The sequence below is a fragment of the Carcharodon carcharias genome, chromosome 13 (genome assembly GCF_017639515.1).
Source record: "Carcharodon carcharias isolate sCarCar2 chromosome 13, sCarCar2.pri, whole genome shotgun sequence".
Taxonomy (NCBI): Eukaryota; Metazoa; Chordata; class Chondrichthyes; order Lamniformes; family Lamnidae; genus Carcharodon; species Carcharodon carcharias.
The window spans coordinates 70,345-95,375 of record NC_054479.1 but is presented as its reverse complement, the minus strand read 5'-3'; the positions used below and the strand labels follow the sequence as shown (position 1 = coordinate 95,375).

At 43.2% G+C, this 25,031-nt stretch overlaps 1 protein-coding gene across 2 annotated transcripts in view; it reads right to left on the bottom strand.

The window, feature by feature from the left end:
* scarb1 (scavenger receptor class B, member 1) overlaps positions 1-23,214 on the bottom strand; it is a 189,771-nt gene extending 166,557 nt beyond the window's left edge. The window contains exons 1-3 of one of the 2 annotated variants that reach the window (XM_041202804.1): positions 23,120-23,214; positions 22,893-23,012; positions 10,537-10,697 (exon numbers count right to left, since the gene is read on the bottom strand). In XM_041202804.1, the coding sequence (XP_041058738.1) occupies positions 10,537-10,697; positions 22,893-23,000 (269 nt within the window). In that variant the 5' untranslated portion in view covers positions 23,001-23,012; positions 23,120-23,214. Of the gene's footprint in view, positions 1-10,536; positions 10,698-22,892 lie in introns of both variants that reach the window. The other variant, XM_041202805.1, reaches the window with a different exon arrangement.
* Between the last annotated feature and the right edge of the window lie 1,817 nt (positions 23,215-25,031).

Sequence of the window (25,031 nt, the reverse complement as noted above, 5' to 3'; positions counted from 1 at the left end):
ATGGTCAAGAATGTAAGAGCCCATGGGATCCAGGGCAGTTTGGCAAATCGGATCCAAAATTGGCTTAGTGGCAGGAAGCAGAGGGTGATGGTCAAAAGTTGTTTTTGCGATTGGAAGCCTGTGATGAGTGGTGTACCACAGGGATCGGTGCTGGGAACCTTGCTGTTTGTAGTGTATGTTAATGATTTAGACGTGAATATAGGAGATATGCTCAGTACGTTCGCAGATGACACTAAAATTGGCGGTGTAGTAAATAGCAAGGAGGATTGCAAGACTACATAGATGGGCTGAGCAGTGGCAAATGGAATTTAATCCTGAGAGAAGTGAGGTTATTCATTTTGGGAGGACTAACACAGCAAGGGAATACACAATGAATGGTAGGACCCTAGGAAATACAGACAGAGCTTGGTGTACATGTCCATAGATCCTGAAGGCAGTAGCACAAGTAGATAAGGTGTTTAAGCACATGGGATACTTGCCTTTATTAGCTGAGGCATTGAATATAAGAGCAAGGAGGTTATGCTCGAACTGTATAAAACGCTAGTTAGGCCACAGCTGGAGTAGTGTGTGCAGTTCTGGTCGCCACACTATAGGAAGGATGTGATTGCACTGAAGAGGGTGCACAGGAGATTTACCAGGATGTTTCTTGGACTGGAGCGTTTCAGCTATGAAGAGAGATTGGATAGGCTAGGGTTGTTTTCCTTAGAGCAGAGAAGGCTGAGGGGGGGAACCTGATTGAGGTGTACAAAATTATGAGGGGGGTAGATAGGAAGAAACTTTTCCCCTTAGCAGAGGGATCAATAACCAGGGGGCATGGATTTAAGGTAAGGGGCAGGAGGTTTAGAGGGAATTTGAGGAAACATTTTTTCACCCAGAGGGTGGTTGGAATCTGGAACTCGCTGCCTGAAACGGTGGTAGAGGCAGAAACCCTCATAACGTTTAAGTATTTAGATGAGCACTTGAAACGCCAGAGCACACAGGGGTATGGGCCAAGTGCTGGAACATGGGATTAGAATAGATAGGGGCTTTACAGCCAGCACAGACATGATGGGCTGAAGGGCCTGATTCTGTGCTGTATAACTCTGACTCCAGGATTTACAATTTACACAATCTGAACACTACTGCATTCCTTTAATGAAACCTAACTTTTCTACTAAAGGAGATTAAAGTGCAATTAGCATCAGGGGATAAGAATTTACAGGACAAAAAGCTAATTGTGTTAAAATTGGATCAGCAGTTTTCCCACCCTTCTTCCCAAAGATTAAGCTTTGCTAAGGAATGGAAAGTACACTATATCACATCTTTCGCTTTTCTCCTCTGTAAGAAATACAGAAGGACACCATTGCAGTCAAAAAGTGGGTCGACCTTTAGTGAGGGATTTCAATGAATTGTGATGGTGGATTTAAAGGTGTGGGATCAAAAAAAGAGCATTTTTATTTTACATTTTGTAACCATTTGACAACAAGGTATAGCCAGTCAACAGTCACATATGGTAAAGAAAAAATAATTGTGGATCAGGTAATGGAGAAGTGGATAGGGACCGGATTGGGATTACAGGTAAAATTCCTCCCTGATAATTGGGGGGGTGGAATTTGCCAACGACAAGTTCTGGGCTCTGTGTGAAAAGCTGAATATAATAATTATGAATACAGCAGCTGTAGCTCCTTCAGTAATGGAGCATGTGAAAGGAATCACGTGGTTATAGATGAGATGCTTCATAAAATATTGACAACCGAGCTGTAAATTAACATCAGCTCTAGCATGGACTGTCCATGCCAAGAATTCAATGCACATGGCTGAGGGCTATAGTCCATATCAGTTGGGTTTTTGTTAGAAATCCAAAAATTCCTTCAGTCCTGAGTGATCATCCCCCAGCTTGGGAGGGAATTACGATTAGCTTTACCTCATCTGTGCATTTAAACACACTGCACATGAGTAGAACAGCATTCCTTAAAGCCAACGTTTCAGAATTCAGCAAGCTTTAAGACACAATATACTTCCATTAGAAACTATTTTCAATCAGGGAGACATGGTATACTATAAAAGAGAAGGACTTAACAAGTGAAAAGGCCCAGGAAAGGTTATAGGTAAAGATGGTAAAACAGTCATTTTACAACATGGGAACCAGACTATTTGGGTACAGTCATTAAGGTTAGTTGCACAAATTAGAAATTTGCGGGTTTGGAAAGTGTTGTAGGAAGGGACGAGGAACTGTGTACTTCTCATACCCGTGTGTTGCAGGATTGTGAGGACCAGGTAGCTGAGGTTGACAGGGTATCTGAAGATGGAGACAGTGATTCAGACGAAGAAGATGAGGCGATTCCTCCCAGAGGACAACTGCTGAAAGCTGGGACTAAAGTTACATACTTGCCAGAAAGGGCCAGTCAAGTTATGAGGAGAGATTGGATAGACTGGGGTTATTTTCCCTGGAGCAGAGGAGAATGAGGGGGGATATGATTGAGGTATATAAAATTATGAGGGGCATAGATAGGATATTCAGGAAGGAACTTTTCCCCTTGGTGGAGGGATCAATAACCAGGGGTCATTAATTTAAGGTAAGGGGCAGGAGGTTTAGAGGGGACGTGAGCAAGAATTTTTTCACCCAGATGGTGGTGGGAATCTGGAACTCACTATCTGAAAGAATGGTAGAGGCAGAAACCCTCATAACATTTAAGAAGTATTTGGATGTGCACTTGCGATGCCATGGGCCTAGTGCTGGAAAATGGGATTAGAACAGTTAGGTACTTGTCTGACACGACGCAGAGTCGATGGGCCAAAGGACCTTTTTTCTGACTAATAGTGGGAAGTGATGATTGTTGGTAGAGCAGGGAAGGCCACTAGAAAATTTAAAAACTACTTAAATGTACGCAATAAAGGATAGGAAATTAGGCCTATGGATGGGAACATGAAGTACAAAAATGGAAGGCTCAGGAATGCAGTATCATTTCAGACAGTGGGTCTGGGAGTGGACATGCCTCTAGCCAATGTGACTCCAGGACGGTGCGTTGCCTCCCTGGTGCCAGGGTATAGGATGTCAGTGAACGGCTGCAGGGCATCCTGAAGGGGGAGGGTGGTAAGGCAGAGGTTATGGTATATGTTGGGACCAATGACATAGGTAGAAAGAGGGATGAAGTCTTGTATCAAGAATTCAGTGAGTTAGGCAGTAGACTAAAAAGCAAGACCTCTCGGGTTGTAATCTCTGGAATACTCCCAGTGCCACGTGCTAGCAAACTCAGGAATAGGAGAATAGCGCAGATGAACACGTGGCTTAAGAGTTGGTGCAGGAGGGAGGGTTTTAGATTCCTGGGTCATTGGGATCATCTCTGGGGAAGGTGGGACATGTACAAGCGGGACAGTCTCCATCTGAACCAGAGTGGGACTAACATCCTTGCGGGCGGATTTGTTAGTGCTGTTGGGAAGAGTTTAAACTAATTTGGCAGGGGGAGGGGACACAGAATGTTAGCAGAATAGGGACACATCATAATACAGTAAAACAATCAAGTCAGAGGGAGTACAGCTGCATTAAGTTTGAAGGGAGTAAGGCAAGGCTGGATGGCCTCTACTTTAATGCCAGGAGTATTACAGGTACAACGGATGAGTTAAGGGTGAGGATTGACAGGTGGAATTGAGATATAGTAGACATCACTGAGACGTGGTTGAGGGAGGGGCATGATTGGCAGCTCAACATTCCAGGATATAGAATCTTCAGGTGAGACAGGGGAGGTGGTAAAAGAGGAGGCAATGCATTATTAGTTAAGGAGTCAGTTAATGCAATAAGGGGAGATGATATCTTGGAGGGGGCATCGAATGAAGCTTTGTGGATAGAGCTTAGGAATAAAAAAGGGGCAGCCACATTGTTAGGTGTTTATTATAGACCCCCAGATAGTTAGCGGGAAATTGAGGTGCAAATATGTGCACAATTTGTGGAGGTGTGTAAAAACAATAATAGGGTAATTGTATTAGGTGATTTCAACTTTCCCAACATTAATTGGAATAGACATAGTGTTAAGGGCTAGGATGAAGTAGATTTCTTGAAATGTGTCCAGGATAACTTTTTAGGTCAATATGTAGAGGGTCCAACAAGGGACAGTGCAGTGCTAGATCTAATTCTGGGGAAAGAAGCCGGACAGGTGGCTGAGGTGGTGGTGGGGGAGCATTTTAGCAATAGTGACCACAACATGGTACAGTTTAAGTTTGTTATGGACAAAGAAATAGACAAGTTGCAAAAAATGTTTTGGATTGGGGGAAGAGCAGATTTTAGTAAAATAAGGCAGGATCTGGGCAAGGTAGACTGGGAACAGCTACTTGGGAAATCTACAGAGGAGCAGTGGGGGGTGTTCAAAAAGGAAAAGGGGAGGGTAGAGGCTCAACATGTTCCCTCCAGGGTGATAGGAAGGAGTAACAAGCCCAGAGAACCATGGAGGACCAGTGATATTCAGGTTACGATGAGAAGGAACAGAGAGGCTTTTAGCAGGTACAAGGGAAGCAAATCAGCAGAGGCATTAGTGGAGTACAGAAAGTGCAGGGCTGAGCTTAAGAAAGCAATTTGGAGAGCAAAGAGGGGAAATGAGAAAGCTCTGGCTGGTAAAGTAGGGAAAATCCCAAAATATTCTATAAGTATATCAATGGGAAGAGGATAACCAGGGAAAGAGTAGGGCCCATAAGGGACCAAGGAGGCAATCTATGGGTGGAGCCACAAGACATCACCAGAGTGTTGAACAAATATTTCACATCTGTCTTCACCCAAGAGAATGAGGATGAAGGTATCGAACTCAGGGAGAGACACTGTGAGGTTCTTAAGCAAATTGATATAGGAGTGACAAGGTATTGGAGGTGTTGGCAGGCTTAAAAGTGGACAAATCACCAGGTCCAGATGATTTGTGTCCCAGACTGCTGAGGGAGGCAAGGGAGGAGATCACAGGGACTCTGAGCCAAATTTTTAATTCCTCTCTGGCCATGGTAGGAGGTGCCAGAGGACTGGAGAACAGCTAATGTGGTTCCGCTATTTAAGAAGGGTTGTGGAGATAAGCCAGGGAAGTCTCACGTCAGTGGTAGTGCAACTATTGGAGAACATCCTGAAAGGAGAGTATCTATCTCCACTTGGAGAGGCAGGGTTTGATCAGGGATAGTCAGCATGGTTTTTCCAGAGGCAGGTCATGCCCAACAAATTTGATTGAATTTTTTGAGGAGGTGACCAGGTGTGTAGATGAGGGTAGTGCAGTTGATGTAGTTTATATGGATTTCAGCAAAGCCTTTGTGAGGCCACAGCTGGAGTACTGTGTGCAGTTCCGCATGAGAAACTTATAAAGAAGGCAAATGCACGTGGTAATTTGATACGGTGGATTCAAAATTGGTTTAGTTGTAGGAGACAGAGGGTGATGACAGAAGGATGCTTTAGTGACTGGAAGCCCGTGTCCAGTGGCGTACCACAGGGATCTGTGCTGGGTCCCCTATTATTTATCATCTATATAAACGACAGAGGACTATGTGGAGGGTAGGTTTAGGAAGTTTGGGGATGACACAAAGATTAGCTGGGTGGTTAACAGTGAGGTTGAGTGTCTTAGGCTACAGGAAGATAATAGACGGGATGGTCAAATGGTCAAATGGTCAGATAAGTGGCAGATGGAATTTAACCCTGAAGTGAGGTGATACACTTTGGAAGAAGTAATTTGACAAGGAAGTATTCAATGAACAGCATGACACTAGGAAATTCTGAGGAACAAAGGGACCTTAGTGTGTGTGTCCATAGATCTCTGAAGGCAGAGGGGCATCTAAGTGGGGTGGTGAAAAAAAGCATATGGGACACTTGCCTTTATCGATCGAGGCATAGATTACAAAAATAGGGAGGTCATGTTGGAGTTGTATAGAACCTTGGTGAGGCCACAGCTGGAGTACTGTGTGCAGTTCTGGTCGCCACATTATAGGAAGGATGTGATTGCACTGGAGAGGGTGCAGGGGAGATTCACCAGGATGTTGCCTGGGATGAAACGTTTAAGTTATGAAGAGAGGTTGGATAGACTTGGGTTGTTTTCGTTGGAGCAGAGAAGACTGAGGGGTGACCTGATCAAGGTGTACAAGATTATGAGGGGCATGGACAGGGTGGATAGGGAGCAGCTGTTCCCCTTGGTTGAAGGGTCAATCACAAGGGGACATAAGTTCAAGATGAGGGGCAGGAGGTTTAGGGGGGATGTGAGGAAAAGCTTTTTTACCCAGAGGGTGGTGATGGTCTGGAATACACTGCCTGGGAGGGTGGTGGAGGCGGGTTGCCTCACATCCTTTAAAAAGTACCTGGATGAGCACTTGGCACGTCATAACATTCGAGGCTATGGGCCAAGTGCTGGTAAATGGGATTAGGTAGGTAGGTCAGGTGTTTCTCACGTGTCGGTGCAGACTTGATGGGCCAAAGGGCCTCTTCTGCACTGTGAGATTCTGTAATTCTGTGATGCCAAACAGTAAGAACTACATAGTTGGAAAGAATTTGGGATATACAGAGGTGCCAGAGAGGGGATAACCAGCTCTGTCTCACAAATGGATATGCACTGAAAAGGTGCTTCCTGATGGGACTTATAAAGCTAAAGCCACGCTCGGGGCACAAGGGTGAAGAAAAATTGGATGATAGGGATACAAGAGTAGATTCACCTATGGCAGGAAAAAGTTATGCTGAAGATCTTTTTAGCTCTAATAGCTACGAATGCTTGGGACTGTTATTCCATTGACATTAAAAGCTGCCTTTTTGCAGGGGCAGCAACTTCAAAAGGGAAGTTTTTCTCCATCTATTGAGAGGCACCAAACACAGAAGGGACTCTCTGGAAGCTAAATAAATGCATATACGGTTTAAATGATGTCCCCAGAGTTTGGTATTTCTCAGTGAGGTCAGTTTTGTTAAAGTTGTGTTGTCTTCAGTTGGAAGCAGACCCAGCAATGTTTTATTGGCTAAATGAAGGTAAACTTGCAGGCATCATTATGATGCATGTAGATGATTTATTTTTTGTGGGGTGGTAGTAGCGAATTTGAAACTTTTGTTATTAATGGGCTGAGAAAGGAATTCAAAATTGGAAGTCCAGCTTCTGGTGCGTTTCAGTACGTTGGATTAGAAATCAGGCAGAGCAGATCACACGTCCTTTTACATCAGCAATCTGGCTTAGAGAATGTCAATCCCATTGCAGTTAGTCATGGCAGAGCCTCTCAAAAAGATACAGCGGCTCCTGAAATGGAAAAAGACGAACTCTGGAGTCTAATTGGGCAACTCAATTGGCTGTGCAAGCAAACCAGGCCGGACATCAGTTTAGGCATTTAGGGATTGGGTGCTGAAATGAATGATTCCAATGTTGAAGAAATCATTCGAGCAAACAAAACATTGACAAAAATAAAAATAGAGCATTGTGTTTTTGAAATTCCCATCTTTGGGTGAAGTTAGAGAAATGAAACTTGAAAAAAACTGAAACTGTTAAGTGGCATGTCTTATGCAAATCTGTGATGGATTGAGTGCAGGAGGATTTATAATATTTCTTATGGAGGGGGAGAAAGGTAAATGTTACCCTTTAGCGTGGGAACCTTAAAAGATACAAAGAATTGTAAAAAGTACATTGGCAGCGGAGACTCTTGCCTTTGTTGAAGCAGTAAATATAGCAGTCTATATCGAAGATACTGGCAGAAATGTTAAATGGAAAAGGGTGTTTGGGAATGGTACCTATCGAATGTCTTTTTGATAACAAGTCACCTGGGGGAAAATGTTCACTATGAAGTGCATTAATAAAGAGATTGCAAATTGACATTGCAAGCTTCAAACAGATGCTAGAGAATAAAGAGAGTGCCAAGATCAAATAGATTGATAGCAACTATCAATTGTCTGTTTCACAAGAGGAGTGAGCTCCAAAGGACAAAAAGGAAAGCAATTGAACTACTTAACAACCTAAGTACCCATTTGGATGTACAAAAGGGAAAACAGGGAAGGCAAGCTCTCTAGAGTTTTATGCACCAGAATTAAAACTATCTGAAGGACTCAGTCTTGGTCTCTCTCCATTGCCGAACAGGAGTTGGAGCTTAACATCTATGTCCCTTTGTAGCCTCCTCATGTCCTCTTCACAATTTCCATTCCTACCTAAGTTTGTGGCATCAGCAAATTTCACAACCATTCCTTCAGTCCCTTCATCCAAATCATTTATATAAATTGTAAAAAGAAAATTGAGACCCCAATTTTCCCTGGGGCACACCACTGGTCACATCCTGCCAACCAGAAAATGACCCATTTATGCCAACTCTGCTTCCTGTTACATGGCCAATCTCCTGTCCATGCCAATACATTACTTCCTACACCATGAGCTTTTATTTTCTGCAATAACCTTTGATGTGGCACTTTTATCAAACACCTGGATTTTCAGATTGAACTACACAACTTTCAAACTTCATGAAAATTCTATCATTATTGCTCACTCTTCTGTAAAGGCTCCTTTACAACTAGATTATTAATTATCCCTTTCTCAATAGGAGGTCTACTAGTAACCCAGAGACCCAGGGTAATGCTCTGAGGACCCAGGCAGATGGTGGAATTTGAATTCAATAAAAATCTGATGATGACCATGAAACCATAGTTTGGTTCACTAATGTCCTTTAGGAAAGGAAATCTGCTGTCCTTACCTGGCCAATGTGGTTGACTCAAATGCCCTCTGAACAGGGCAATTAGGGATGGGATGGGCAATAAATGCTGGCCTAGCCCGTGACATACCTATATCCCACGGGTGAATATTTTTTTTTTAAAAAGTTGGTCCCTCAACGTAACTGTTTTAGAATACCATCTCCCATCATTCCAGGAATTCGTCCTCCTCCACATTAGTGCTCATTAGGTTTACCCAGTCTATGTAGATTAAAGTCCCCCATGATTACTGTATCACCTTTATTCCATGCACTAATTTTATGATTTGTACTGTTCCCTACATTACTAGTACTATTTGGTGGCCTATAAACACCTACCAAAGGTTACTGCCTCTTGTTGTTTATGAGCTCCACCCAAACATTCTACATCTTCTGATCCTCTCACTAATGTACTGATTCCATCCTTTAACAGTGCAACCCCACCTCCTTTTCCTTTTTACCTATCCTTCCTAAATGCCGAATACCCTTGAATTTTCAGTGCCCAGTCTTGGTCACCTTGCAGCCATGGCTCCGTAATGGCAATGAGCTCATACCTGTTCACTTCTGTTTGTCGACAATTCCTCTATCTTTACATTCTTATGTAGGACGTTAGTGAACCAAATGGGTTTTATTGACAATTGCTGATAGTGCCATAAGACTATTACTGAGGCTAAGTTTTAGATTTTCATTAGTTATGAATTAGGAGTAGGCCATTCGGCCCCTCAAGCCTGCCCCACCAATTTGATTGTAACCTCAACCCCACATTCCCACCTATTCCTGATAACTTGTCACCCCACCTTGCTCATCAAGAATCTATCTACCTCTACCTTAAAGATATTCAAAAATGCTGTTTCCACCTGTCTATATCCCTTTGCAGCCTCCTTACGTCCTCTTCACAAATTACTTTCCTACTGATCTTTGTCTCATCGGCAAATTTAGCAACCATTGTCCCTTCATCCAAGTCATTTATATAGATTGTAAAAAATTGAGACCCCAGCACTGATCTCTATAGCACATCAATTGTTACATCCTGCCAACCTGAAAAAGACCCATTTATGCCTAATGTTTCCTGTTAGCCAGTCAATCTTCTGTCCATACTAATATGTTACCTCCCTATTTATTTTGTTTTCCACAGTAACCGTTGTGGCACCTTATCAAATGCCTTCAGGAAATCTAAATACTGTACATCCACTGGTTCCCCTTTATCCATATCACAGCACATGTTGCCTTGAAAGAACTCCAATAAGTTGGTTAAACATTATTTCCCTCTCTCAAAACAATGCTGACTCAGCCTGATTACCTTGAACTTTTCTAAGTGCCCTGCTATAACAACTTTAACAATAGTTTCTAACATTTTCCCAATGACAGATGTTAAGCTAACCGGCCTGTAATTTGTTAATTAAGTTAGTTAATTTAATTTAAGTTCTACCAGCTGTTGTGGTGGAATTTGCTCCTATGTCCCCAGGGCATTAGCCTGGATCTCTGTTTTATTAGTCCAGTGATGTTACCACCATGCCACTGTCTACCCATTTAGTCATGTATTTAGTATACGATCTGTCTGAACTGAGTAACAAGTACAGATCATGGTTGAATCCATCCACAAAGACTTCCTACCTTCAGGACTGCTAACCTCTTCTGGAACATTCTCTTTATTTTTATCCTATCCAATATCACTATTTGTCACACCTTTATTCCTACGTTAGCAACTCCTTTCCCTAGTGAAAGAACATCAATGCACCTTGTTATGCTGTAAAAGCTGCTGCATTGTGAATCAATCTTCTCATACAAAGTATCAAATACAAATCTACAGAATATTTCACAAATGCGAAATACAAAAGACTCCAAATCAAATGGCTGGTTTTGCCATTTGGGAATTGAAGACAGAATACAACTTGAGGCACGCACCTGTAAACATAAGGCCCTCGCTCCTCCAGAACTGGTTTCTCGCCATTCAGAATCTCCTGTGGATTTTTGACCTCGAACAAATAGAGTGACATGTACAATGGTATAGGAATATCTCGCCACATGGTGTAGGCCAGACCACTATCAGGATCAATCTGAACTTTCTGTACACAATAAGGATATAAAAATTTGATTCAGATAAAATGGAAAACTAGTCAAATTAAATTACAAAAGTTAGCATCTTCTCAAAAGGCCTCAAATCAACGTTAATTTTCCAATAATTATCAACCATATCAATGTATCCATGTTAAGAACATAGGAACAGGAGTAGGCTATGGAGCCTGCCCTGCCATTCAATATGATGGCTGATCAATCACTTCAATGCCTCCTCTACCCCTCTCACTATCCCCAAATCCCTTTGACAGATTTCTAAATACCAATGTCAATCTCTGTTTTAAACATACTCACTGACTGAGCTTCCATAGCCCTCTAGGGTAGCGAATTCCAAAGATTCACAACCCTCTGAGTAAAAAAGAATTCTCATCTTGGTCCTAAGTGGATCCCCCCTTGTTTTGAAATTGGGTCCCCTGGTTCTAGATACCCCAACCAGGGGAAAACATCTCACCTGTATCTACCCTGTCTAGTCCTTTCAATGAGATCTCCTCTCATTCTTCAAAATTATTAGAAATCAGGCCCAGTTTCCCCAAACTCTCGAGACATCCCTGGAATAAGTCTGGTGAACCTTCATTACACTCCCTCTATGTCAATAATATCCTTTGAGGTATCCAGGTGTGGTCTAATCAGCTTCTATACAATTGAAGCAAGACCTCACTACTCCTGCACTCAAATCCTCTTGCGATAAAGGCTAACATTCCATTAGCTTCCTCATTGCCTGCTGCACTGCATGTTAGCTTATTGGTGACTTATTGACAAGGACACCTAAGTCCCTTTGTACATCTACACTTTCTAATCTTTTACCATTTAGGAAATACTCAGCACATCTGTTCCTTCTGCCAAAGTGGATAACCTCACATTTTCCACATCCCTTCGATCTGCCATGTTCTTGCCCACTCTTAAGTCTGTCCAAATCCTCTTGTAGCTGCTTTACATCTTCCTCACAACACACATTCCAGCCTAGCTTTGTATCATCTGCAAACTTGGGAATATTGCATTTGGTCCCCACATTCAAATCATTGATATGTATTGTGAACAGCTGGGGCCCAAGTACTGATCCCTGTGGTACCCCACTAGTCACAGCCTGCCAACGTGAGAATAACACATTTATGCCTATTGTTTTCTGCCTGTTAGCCAATCCTTAATCCATGCCAGTATACTACCTCCTATCCCATGTACTTTTACTTTGCTAATCAACCTCCTGTAGGGAACTTTATCAAAAGCCTTCTGAAAATCCAAGTATACTACATCCACTGACTCCCCTTTGTCAATTCTGTTAGTGACATCTTCACAAAAAAACTCCAACAGGTCTGTCAAACATCATTTTCTATTCATAAATCCATATTGCTTCTGGCCAATCAAATCATTATCCAAGTGTCCACTTATCACATCCTTAAAAATAGATTCTAGCATTTTCCCTACTAATGTAAGGCTAATAGGTCTGTAGTTTCCTGTTTTTTCTCTCCCTCCCCTCTTAAATAGTGGGGTGAAATTTGCTACTTTCCGGTCTGCAGAAACCACTCCAGAATCTATAGAATTTTGGAAGATAATCACCAATGCATCCACTATCTCTATGGCAACCTCTTTCAACACATGGATCATCAGGTCCCAGGGACTTATCAACCTTCAATCCCATTAATTTCTCCAATACAACCTTCTTACTTATAGTAATTTCCTTCAACTCCTCATTCTCCTTAGTCCCTTGGATAATTCTGGGAGATTTCCTGTCTCTTCCTCAGTGAAACAGACACAAAGTAATCATGTAGATTCTCTATCATTTCTCTGTTCCCCATTATGAATCCTCCTGATTCTGCCTGTAATGGATTCACATTTGTTTCAGCGAAACACTTCCTTTTTACATACATATAAAAGCTTTTACAGTCTTTTTTTTTGGCTGGTTTACATTCAGTCTATTCTCCCTTTATCAGCTTCTTGGTCCTCTTTTGCTGTATTCTAAAACCCTCCCAATTGTCAGGTTTGCTTTCATTTCCGGCAACTTTTATAGGCCTTTTCTTTGAATCTTATACAATCCTTAACTAACTTTGTTAGCCATGGTTGACTGACTTTTCTTTTTGGGTTTTTGTGTCTTAAAAGAATGTATAATTGCTGTAAATTATGTCATAATTCTTTAAAGACTATCCATTGTCTATGTACCTTCATACCTTTTAATGTAATTTCCAATCCACCTCAGCCAATTTTCCCCTCAGTTTCCTTTTTTAAATTTAACACCGTGGCTTCAGATTGAACTACCTCACTTTCAAATACAATGCAAAATTCTATCATCCCTAACAAAGATTGTTAATTAGCCCTTTTTGTTACATAATACTAGATGTAAAATAGCCAGCTCTCTAGTTGTTTTCTCAAAATATGCTCTAGAAAACCATCCCTAACGCTCCAGAAACTTGTCTTCCCCAGTATTAGTGTTCATTAGGTTTACCCAGTCTATATGTAGGTTGAATGATGACTGTGTTACCCATACTACATGCTTCTCTCATCTCCTGATTAATACCAGGATTAAAAACAAAATACTGCAGATGCTGGAAATCTGAAACAAAAGCAGAAAATGCTGGAAAAACTCAGCAGGTCTGACAGCATCTGTGGAGAGAGACACGAGTTAATGTTTCGAGTCTGTATGACCCTTATTCAGAAGGGTCACATTACCACCACTTTTGGTATAAACAACTGCTACCAACGTTTGCTGCCCATTGCTGTTTCTTAGCCCCGCCCAAACAGATTCCACATTTTGATCTTCCGATCCGAGATCCTGCCTGACTGATCCCATCCCTTATCAGCGCAACTCCACCGCCTTTTCCTTTTTGCCTGTGCTTCCTAAACGTTGAATATTCAGTTCAGTCTTGGTCACTGTTGTAGGTTGAATAACCAGAAAACCCCAACTGAATTATCCTAACATTTCTCATCCAGGCCATATCGACATTTACATTCCACATAAGCAGCTAGTCCTCATCACATTTACCTGCCCTGCTTCCATATCCTTTTATAACCCTTTTTCCTTAACCTACTTATTCAACCTAACTTTGAATGTTATCAACAGCTGTTTTTTTGCTAAATTGAAATTATTTCTCTGGATGTGAATGTTGCTGGCTAGGCCAGCATTAGTTGCTTATCTCTAATTGCACCTAAGATGGTGGTGAGCTGTCGCCTTGAACTGAACATGTGCAGAGTGCAAAAGCGGATCCTGTGCACCGTCTCTCGTGGAGTTACAGAAGTTGAAGCCCCACCTGGTGGCCTACATTGTGCCTCCAGCCACTTCTGCTGCAACTCCCAGTGCTCCAGGTTCAGGAAATTCTCAATGCTCTCAAAGGGTGACAGCAGTATGGAGTTACACATTCAAGCCAATAGCCAAGTGGACAGTATGCTAAACAAGGCAAAAACTCAGATTGTAAGTTTATTCTCAGATCCCTCATCCCTGTCCACAATCTGTCTAAACTAGCTACATCCATCCCTTGGTCAAATACGCTATGGCTGTTGACACACTGGCCTCACACACGCACAAACTACTCACATCGAAAGAACACAGACATGTGCTGAAATTGATCTTAGGCCCTCAGTACCAGGTGTATGACAACACCCTTCATGTCACAAAGCTTGAAACTCTACACACAAGGAGTTAATATTTGTACCAAATTTGGAAAACCCATTCTGCTACCTCCCCAATTCCAGAACTGGTTACCCCCACCACACCCACAGCAATCAAGGCAACTTATGGGGTTGAATTTAATTGGACTCCTAAGATGCAGGATGGAAAGATATGGATGTAGCTCTAAAAATTACAAACATACGTATGTATTAGGAGGAGTAGGCCACGCAACCTTCGAGCCTGCTCAGCCATTCAGTAAGCTCATGGCTGATCCAATTGCAACCTCAAACCTACATTCCCACCCACTCCTGATAACCTGTCACCCCCTTGCTTATCTAGGATCTATCTACCTCAGCCTTAAGAAATTTTCAAAGACACAGCTTCCACTGCCTTTTGAAAGAGTTCCAAATATTCATCCCTCAGAAAAAATTTCTGTCCTAAATGGATGACCCCTTCTTTTTAAAAAGAGTGGTCCCTGGTAATATATTCTCCCAAGAAGAAACATTCTCTTCACATCAACTATGTAAAGTCCCTGCAGGATCTTATGTTTCAATCAAGCTGCCTCTTACTCTTCTAAACTCCAGCAGATACAAGTCTAGACTTTCCTCATAAGACAACCTGCCCATTCCAAGTATTAGTCTAGTAAAGCTTCCCTGAACTGTTTCCAATGCTTTAACACCTCTCCTTTAAATGAGACCAGTACTGTACACATTACTCCAGATGTGGTCTCACCAATGCCCTGTACAACTGAAGCATAACCTCCCTACTTTTATAATAAATTCCCCTCACAATAAATGATAACATTCTATTAACTTTCCTAATTACCTGCTGTACCTGCATACTAACCTTTTGTGATTCATGCATTAGGACCCCTAGATCCCTTTGCATCACAAAGCTCTGCAATCTCTCACCATTTAGATGATTTTTTTTTACTCTTCCTGCCAAAATGGACAACAATAACCTTTGATATAGCACTTTATCAAATGCCTTCAGGAAACATAAATACAATTCATCCACTGGTTCCGCTTTATCTGCAGCACATATTACTACTTAAAAGAACTCCAATAGATTGGTTAAACCTGATTTCCCTCTCTCAAAACCATGTTGACTCTACCTGATTACCTTGACTTCGTCCAAGTGCCCTGCTATAATGTCTTTAATAACTAACATTTTCCCTATGACGTGTTAAGCTAACTGGCCTGTAGTTTCCTGCTTTCTGTATTACTGTTTTTGAATAAAGGAGTTACTTTTTTCCATTTTCCAATCTAATTGAACCTTCCCTGAATCTAGGGAATTTTGGAAAATTAAAACCAATGCATCAACTATCTCACTGGACACTTCCTTTAAGGATGAAGTCCATCAGGACCTGAGAATTTGTCAGCCTGCAGCTCCAACAATCTTGTCCTAACCCTAAACAAAAACAGAATTACCTGGAAAAACTCAGCAGGTCTGGCAGCATCGGCGGAGAAGAAAAGAGTTGACGTTTCGAGTCCTCATGACCCTAGTTCTGTCGAAGGGTCATGAGGACTCGAAACGTCAACTCTTTTCTTCTCCGCCGATGCTGCCAGACCTGCTGAGTTTTTCCAGGTAATTCTGTTTTTGTTTTGGATTTCCAGCATCCGCAGTTTTTTTGTTTTTGTCCTAACCCTGGTGATTGTAATTTTCCTGAGTTCCTCCCTCCCTTCCATTTCCTGATTTACAGATTTCTGGGAGGCTGTTTCTATCCTCTATAGGGAAGCCCAATGCAAAATACTGGTTCAATTCATCTTCCATCTCCTTATTTTCCATCATTAATTTCCAGACTCACTTTCTTTAGGACCAATGCTCACTCTGCGTTAACCCTTTTCTTTTTTAAATATCTATAGAAACTCTTACTATCTGTCTTTATATTTCTAGCTTTCATTTGTACTCTTAAATTTTCCTTCCTTATCAATCTTGGTCATTTTTGGCTGTTTTTTATGTTCTGTCCAATTTTCTGACCTGCCCATCTTTGTGCAATTATAATCTTTCTCTTTCACAGTGCAGAAGAGGCCCTTCGGCCCATCGAGTCTGCACTGACACGTGAGAAACACCTGACCTACCTACCTATTCCCATTTACCAGCACTTGGCCCATAGCCTTGAATGTTATGATGTGCCAAGTGCTCATCCAGGTACTTTTTAAAGGATGTGAGGCAACCCGCCTCCACCACCCTCCCAGGCAGCGCATTCCAAACTGTCACCACCCTCTGGGTAAAAAAGTTTTTCCTCACATCCCCCCTAAACCTCCTGCCCCTCACCTTGAACTTATGTCCCCTTGTGACTGACCCTTCAACCAAGGGGAACAGCTGCTCCCTATCCACCCTGTCCATGCCCCTCATAATCTTGTACTCCTCGATCAGGTCGCCCCTCAGTCTTCTCTGCTCCAATGAAAACAACCCAAGTCTATCCAACCTCTCTTCATAACTTAAATGTTTCATTCCAGGCAACATCCTGGTGAATCTCCTCTGCACCCTCTCCAGTGCAATCACATCCTTCTTATAATGTGGCGACCAGAACTGCACACAGTACTCCAGCTGTGGCCTCACCAAGGTTCTATACAACTCCAACATGACTCCCTACTTTTGTAATCTATGCCTTGATTGATAAAGGCAAGTGTCCCATTTGCCCTTTTCACCACCCCACTAACATGCCCCTCCTCCTTCAGAGATCTATGGACATACACTCCGAGGTCCCTTTGTTCCTCAGAACTTCCTAGTGCCATGCCGTTCATTGGAAGGAGTAATTTGACAAGGAAGTATTCAAAGTGTATCACCTCACACTTTTCAGGGTTAAACTCCATCTTACCTGCCCATTTGACCATCCCATCTATATCTTCCTGTAGCCCAAGACACTCAACCTCACTGTTAACCACCCGACCAATCTTTGTGTCATCTGCAAACTTACTAATCCTACCCCCCACATAGTCATCTATGTTGTTTATACAAATGACAAATAATAGGGGACCCAGCACAGATCCCTGTAGTATGCCACTGGACACTGGCTTCCAGTCACTAAAGCATCCTTCTGTCATCACCCTCTGTCTCCTACAACTAAGCCAATTTTGAATCCACCTTATCAAATTACCCTGTATCCCATGTGCATTTGCCTTCTTTATAAGTCTCCCATGTGGGACCTTGTCAAAGGCTTTGCTGAAATCCATATAAAGATACTATCTTTAATTTTTTTTTTTAAGTTATTTTCCAAACACCGATGGTAGGTCCTCTCCTTGGAATTTTTCTTTTTTGATTTGAATTTATCTTATGTGCGCTGAAATATCCCCTTAAATGTCTGCCTCTGCATCTCTATTGACCTATCCTTAACCTGATTTGCCTGGTCACTCTAACCAGCTGTGCTTTTAAACAGGCTCCCATTATCTCTTCCTTTATAGTCTGTCCTACTCTGCGGTTACTGTTAGGAGCCTGTACACCAATCCAAGGGCAGAATCTTTTGTTTGGCGAGCAAGGGCGGGGCATGCTCACCAACGTGTAAAATGACGCAGGGCGATGTCACCCGTGCATCCTGATGTCACCCCACGTCATTTAGATTTTCAGGTCTTGTCAATGGCCTATTAAGGCCATTAAAAAACTAACTAAAATAATTAATGGACCTGCCCGTCCAACCTTAAGGCTGGTGGGCAGGCTGGGAGCCCTGGCGGACTTCTGGAAAAGCATCAAAACTCATCCACAGGCCGGATGAGGTTTCATGAGGATTTAAAAATCTCTGAATATTTCAAAATAAAAGTTATGACCTGACCCAACTCATGACTGTGTCACATGAGGGGACATGGCAGCAAAATCTTTTTCTCGTGTTTATTTGAAGTTTCAAATTGGAGCTGGTCTCCAAGGCAGCACTTTGCCTCAGGGAGATCTCTGTGCTCTTTTACACACTCCCAGCGGAGGGAATACACCCCGCCCCACATCCCTGCCCCCACCCCCCCACAACATTCCCCCCCCCACCCCCCACCCCCGCCTTTATTGTTCAGGTCCCAACCTGTCATCCTGTAGTCATGTCTCTCTAATGGCTATCAGATCCTACTTATTTATTTCTATTTGAGCTCTCAGTTCATCTGCTTTATTTTGAATGCTACATGCATTCAGACAGAGCTTTAGTTTTGTCCTCATTATTTTCTTTGTAATCTCTAGCCTTATCTGTTGATCTTATACTCAGGAAGGGATAGAGTACAAATCTGTCAGTCTCTATCATTCCTCACATTAATACATTTCTCCCATCTTTTCTCGACTCTTTGATTGACCACATCTTCCCAAATTTGATCCATTGCTACACTACTTAGTTTAAAATCCTCTACTTCCCTAGTTATGCAGTTTGCAAGAACACTGGTCCAGCGTGGTTCAGGTGTAGACTGTCCCAACAGTGCAGCCCCCACTTTAATCCCCTACTGGTGCCAGTGCTCCACAAACTGGAACCCACCTCCCCCATACCAGTCTTTGAGCAATGATTCATCTCCCTAATTTTACATATGTCCCCTATGTCAATTTGAGGTCCTGCTCGCAAATCAGTATTCCATTTTGGAGGCTGAGGACACTGGTTCCTCTAGGGAGTGTGGACAGAGCCAAGCTTCTGGTACCACAAGCAGCCTGTCTGTACAGGAGGGGAGGAAGGGAGGAAGAGCAATAGTAATAGGGGATTCTATAGTCAGGGGAACAGATAGGCGCTACTGTGGCCGTCAACGTGACATCAGGATGGTGTGTTGCCTCCCTGGTGCCAGGGTCCAGGATGTTACTGAACGGCTGCAGGGCATCCTGAAGGGGGAGGGTGATAAGGCAGAGGTCGTAGTACATGTTGGTACCAATGACATAGGTAGAAAGAGGGATGAGGTCTTGCATCAAGAATTCAGGGAGTTAGACAGTAGACTAAAAAGCAAGACCTCTCGGGTTGTAATCTCTGGATTACTCCCAGTGCCACGTGCTAGCGAGCTCAGAAATAGGAGAATAGCGCAGATGAATATGTGGCTTAAGAGTTGGTGCAGGAGGGGGGGTTGGTGTGGGCGGGTTTGCTACTGCTGTTGGGAAGAGTTAAACTAATTCGGCAGGGGGGGGACACAGAATGTTAGCAGAATAGGGACACATTATATTACAGTAAAACAATCAAGTCAGAGGGAGTACAGCTGCATTAAGTTTGAAGGGAGTAAGGCAAGACTGGATGGCCTCTACTTTAATGCCAGGAATATTACAGGTAAAACGGATGAGTTAAGGGTGAGGATTAACATGCAGAATTGTGATATAGTAGCCATCGCTGAGATGTGGTTGAGGGAGAGGCAGAACTGGCAGCTCAACATTCTGGGATATAGAATCTTCAGGCAAGACAGGGGAGGGGGTAAAAGAGAAGGAGGCATTGCATTATTAGTTAAGGAGTCAGTTACTGCAATAAGGAGAGATGATATCTTGGAGGGGGCATTGTGGGTAGAATTTAGGAATAAAAAAGGGGCAGTCACATTGTTAGGTATTTATTATAGACCCCCAGATACTCAGCAGGAAATTGAGGTGCAAATATTTGTACAATTTGCAGAGGTGTGTAAAAACAATAATAGGGTAATTATATTAGGTGATTTCAACTTTCCCAACATTAATTGGAATAGACATAGTGTTAAGGGCTTGGATGGAGTGTATTTCTTGAAATGTGTACAGGAAAACTTTTTAGGTCAATATGTAGAGGGTCCAACAAGGGAAGGCGCATTGCTGGCCTAATTCTGGGGAATGAAGCCAGACAGGTGGCTGAGGTGGTGGTGGGGGAGCATTTTAGCAATAGCGACCACAACATGGTACAGTTTAAGTTTGTTATGGACAAAGAAATAGACAAGTTGCAAAAAAATGTTTTGGATTGGGGGAGAGTGGGTTTTAGTAAAATAAGGCAGGATCTGGCCAAGGTAGACTGGGAACAGCTACTTGTGGGGAAATCTACAGAGGAGCAGCGGGGGGTGTTCAAAAAGGAAATGGGGAGGGTACAGGCTCAATATGTTCCCTCTAGGGTGATAGGAAGGAGTAACAAGCCCAGAGAACCATGGGTGACCAGTGATATTCAGGTTATGATGAGAAGGAAAAGAGAGGCTTTTAGCAGGTACAAGGGAAGCAAATCAGTGGAGCCATTAGTGGAGTATAGATAGTGCAGGGTGGAGCTTAAGAAAGCCATTAGGAGAGCAAAGAGGGGATATGAGAAAGCTCTGGCTGGTAAAAGTAGGGAAAATCCCAAGATATTCTATAAGTATATCAATGGGAAGAGGATAACCAGGGAAAGAGTAGGGCCCATAAGGGACCACGGGGGCAATCTATGGATGGAGCCAGAGGACATTGCTTGAGTGTTAAATGAATACTTCACATCCGTCTTCACCCGAAGGTATCGAACTCGGGGAGAGAGACTGCAACCTTCTTAAGCCAATTGATAAAGCGAATGACGAGGTATTGGATGTGTTGGCAGGCTTATAAGTGGACAAATCTCCAGGTCCAGATGATATGTGTCCCAGACTGCTGAGGGAGGCAAGGGGGGAGATCGCAGGGGCTCTGACCCAAATTTTTAATTCCCCTCTGGCCATGGGGGAGGTGCTAGAGGTCCAGAGAACAGCTAATGTGGTTCTGCAATTTAATAAGGGTTATAGAGATAAGCCAGGGAACTACAAGCCAGTGAGTCTCATGTCAGTGGTAGGGAAACTATTGGAGGAAATCCTGAAGGAGAGAATCTATCGCCATTTGGAGAGATCAGAGAAAGTCAGCATGGTTTTGTCAGAGGGCGAGGGGGGTCATGCCTAACAAATTTGATTGAATTTTTTGAGGAGGTGACCAGAGGTGTGTAGATGAGGGTAGTGCAGTTGATGTAGTCTATGTGGATTTCAACAAAGCCTTTAACAAGGTCCCACATGGGAGATTTATAACGAAGGCAAATGCACATGGGATACAGGGTAATTTGAGAAGGTGGATTCAAAATTGGCTTAGTTGTAGGAGACAGAGGGTGATGACAGAAGGATGCTTTAGTGGTTAGAAGCCAGTGTCCAGTGGTGTACCACAGGGATCTGTGCTGGGTCCCCTATTATTAGTCATTTATATAAATGACATAGATGACTATGTGGGGGGGTAGAATTTGTAGGATAATTTTGTGGATGACACAAAGATTGGCTGGGTGGTTAACAATGAGATTGAATGTCTTGGGCTACAGGAAGCTATAGATGGGATGGTCAAATGGGCAGGTAAGATGGAGTTTAACCCTGAAAAGTGTGAAGTGATACACTTTGGAAAGAGTAATTTGACAAGGAAGTATTCAATGAACGGCATGACACTAGGAAGTTCTGAGGAACAAAGGGACCTTGGTGTATGTGTCCATAGATCTCTGAAGGCGAAGGGGCATGTTAGTGGGGTGGTGAAAAAGGCATATGGGACACTTGCCTTTATCAATCGAGGCATAGATTACAAAAGTAGGGAGATCATGTTAGAGTTGTGTAGAACCTTGGTGAGGCCACAGCTGGAGTACTGTGTGCAGTTCTGGTCGCCACATTATAGGAAGGATGTGATTGTACTGGAGGGGGTGCAGAGGAGATTCACCAAGATATTGCCTAGGATGAAACATTTAAGTTATGAAGAGAGGTTGGATAGACTTGGGTTGTTTTCATTGGAGCAGAGAAGACTGAGGGGCGACCTGATCGAGGAGTACAAGATTATGAGGGGCATGGACAGGGAGCAGCTGTTCCCCTTAGTTGAAGGGTCAGTCACAAGGGGGCATAAGTTCAAGGTGAGGGGCAGGAGGTTTAGGAGGGATGTGAAGAAGAACTTTTTTACCCAGAGGGTGGTGACGATCTGGAATGCGCTGCCTGGGAGGGTGGTGGAGGTGGGTTGCCTCACATCCTTTAAAAAATACCTGGATGAGCACTTGGCACATAATAACATTCAAGGCTATGGGCCAAGTGCTGGTAAATGGGATTAGGCAGGTAGGTTAGGTGTTTCTCACGTGTCAATGCAGACTCGATGGTCCGAAGGGCCTCTTCTGCACTGTGAGATTCTGTGATTCTGTAAACATTAAGCTACTGTTCATATCCCGAGAACGAAACAGTATAAAATACAGTAAGTCCAGTTATAACAAGTGTTTTAAACAACCCCTGCGCAGAAGAGAGTTCTCAGTCACCTAAGAAACGAGGCAAATACCAATTTCTCAACTTGTAAACACTGAATATGCCAAAGTTACATCCTCTGGAAGCAACAACACACACACCTTAAACCAGCTTATTTCACCTAGTTCGGTCGAAGGGTCATGAGGACTTGAAACGTTAACTCTTTTCTTCTCCGCCGATGCTGCCAGACCTGCTGAGTTTTTCCAGGTGATTCTGTTTTTGTTTTGGATTTCCAGCATCCGCAGTTTTTTGTTTTTATTTATACAAGCAACTAGAGTTTGCCTTGATTCTGCACCTTATAAACTGGACCAAGAGCCCCAGTGATCCTGACGTTCATATATATTCGTGAAAGAGAAACATTTGCAGGGAAATGAGAATTTGAAATCAAAGTAATCCTAAATCCAAGAGAAATAGAGAGAGAGAGAGAGAGAGATCCGGCGGCCGGATAGCACACTCACCGCTGTCACCTGCTGCTTCACTATCTCTGGAACAGTAACGAGCAGCCCCACAGCGAACATCAGCAGCAAAACTCCAGCCAGTCCCAGACTCCTTGGCCGGACCTTCATATCATCCGGTTACTGAAAAAGGAGCAGAAACAACCTTTAATACGATAGCTGAACAACAAAAGGCTTTGTATCGTTTTAGGTTGACAAAGCCAATATGAACTGAGGCTTTGCTTCCGCACTTTATAAAACCTCCAAACTGGCACAAGTCCAAACCCAAAGGCACATTCTCCCTCAGTTTTCACCATCCTTATGCTCACAATGGATCAGATTAGACATATTTAGATCATGTGATATTTGATCACGTGACACTGCTCTTGACTCACATGACATTTAATTTCAGCGACATTTGCAGATTTAACCTGGGCTTGCTCTTCAGGGTTTATGTTGGCTCCCAGAATCAGGAGGTTTATATCAACTGATTCACTTGAACTTTTACATCAAAACCCAGCGCAAGTGACCGACCTGAATCAACCCGAGATCATAAACAGGGCAGCGGACCCGAAGTTTGGGGTTAATTTGTAAAACTTCTCTCTCCCAATCGCCCCTTTACTGGCTACTTGTTGTTCACAGTCACTGAATCTTTACAGTGCATAAGGAGGCTATTCGGCCCATCAAGTCTGCACTGGCTCTCTGAAAGAGCATTCCATCTAATCTCACTCAGAGTCTTAGAATTGTACAGCACAGAATCATGCCCTTCGGCCCATCATGTCTGTGCTGGCTGTAAAGCCCCTATCTATTCTAATCCCATTTTCCAGCACTTGGCCCATACCCCTGTGTGCTCTGGCATTTCAAGTGCTCATCTAAATACTTAAACGTTATGAGGGTTTCTGCCACTACCATCCCCTCAGGCAGTGTGTTCCAGATTCCAGCCACCCTCTGGGTGAAAAATTTTTCCTCAAATTCCCTCTAAACCTCCTGCCCCTTACCTTAAATCTATGCCCCCTGGTTATTGACACCTCCGCTAAGGGGAAAAGGTCCTTCCTGTCTACCCTATCTATGCCCCTCATAATTTTGTATACCTCTATCAGGTTCACCCACCCTCCCCCACCCCCAGCCTTCTCTGCTCTAAGGAAAACCACCCCAGCCTATACAGTCTCTTTTCATAGCTGAAATGCTCCAGCCCAGACAACATCCTGGTAAATCTCCTCTGCACCCTCTCCAGTGCAATCACATCCTTCCTATAGTGTGGCGGCCAGAACTGCATGCAGTGCTCCAGCTGTGGTCTAACACTCCCCTGCCTTATCCCTGTAACCTTGCACATTCTCTCTTTTCAGATAGCAACCCAATTCCCTATTGAATACCTCGATCGAACCTGCTTCCACCACCCTCTCAGGAAGTTTGTTCCAGACTCCAACCACCCTCTGGGTGAAAACATTTTCCTCACTTCACATTTACTCCTTTGCCAGTTATTTTGAAGCTGTGCCCTCTAGCTCTTTCTGTGTCACCCCCACTTGCCACATTGCTGCTGCTGCTCCCGGTTCTTTGGGGAATTACGGGTCCCCACCCCTAGCTCCTCCCCATTTAACTCCCAATCCTTGTATCCCCTCTATTCCCAGACTCCATCTCTTGACCAAGTGTTCACTCTCTTTTCCCCTCTCTTCCCAAACCTTAATTTGCCCAGTTTCCCAGGCAGAGAGTCATTATTACAGCACAGAAGGAAACCATTCAGCCCTTGGAGTCTATGTTAGGCCTTGGCAAAGTAATCGAGTTATTCCCATTCCCCTGCTCGATCCCTGTAGCCCTCCAAATTTATTTCACTCAATATATTATCCAATTTGCTTTTGAGATCATTCATTATCTTAAATTGCACCACTCTCATGGGCATTGAGTTCCAAGTCATTACCACTCGTTGTGTGAAAAAAAGTTCATCCTCACATTGCCCTCTCCCCTCCATCTATCGCTTAAAATGTTCAATCTGTGTCCCCCAGTACTTTTGCCATCAGCCAATAGGATCAGTTTTTCTTTCTCTACCTTACCTAATTCTGTCATTATCTTGTACACCTCTAAGAAATCTCCCCTCAATCTCCTTTGCCCCAAGGAGAAAAACCCCAACTTCTCCAACCTAACCTTGGAGCTAAAACCCTTTGTCTC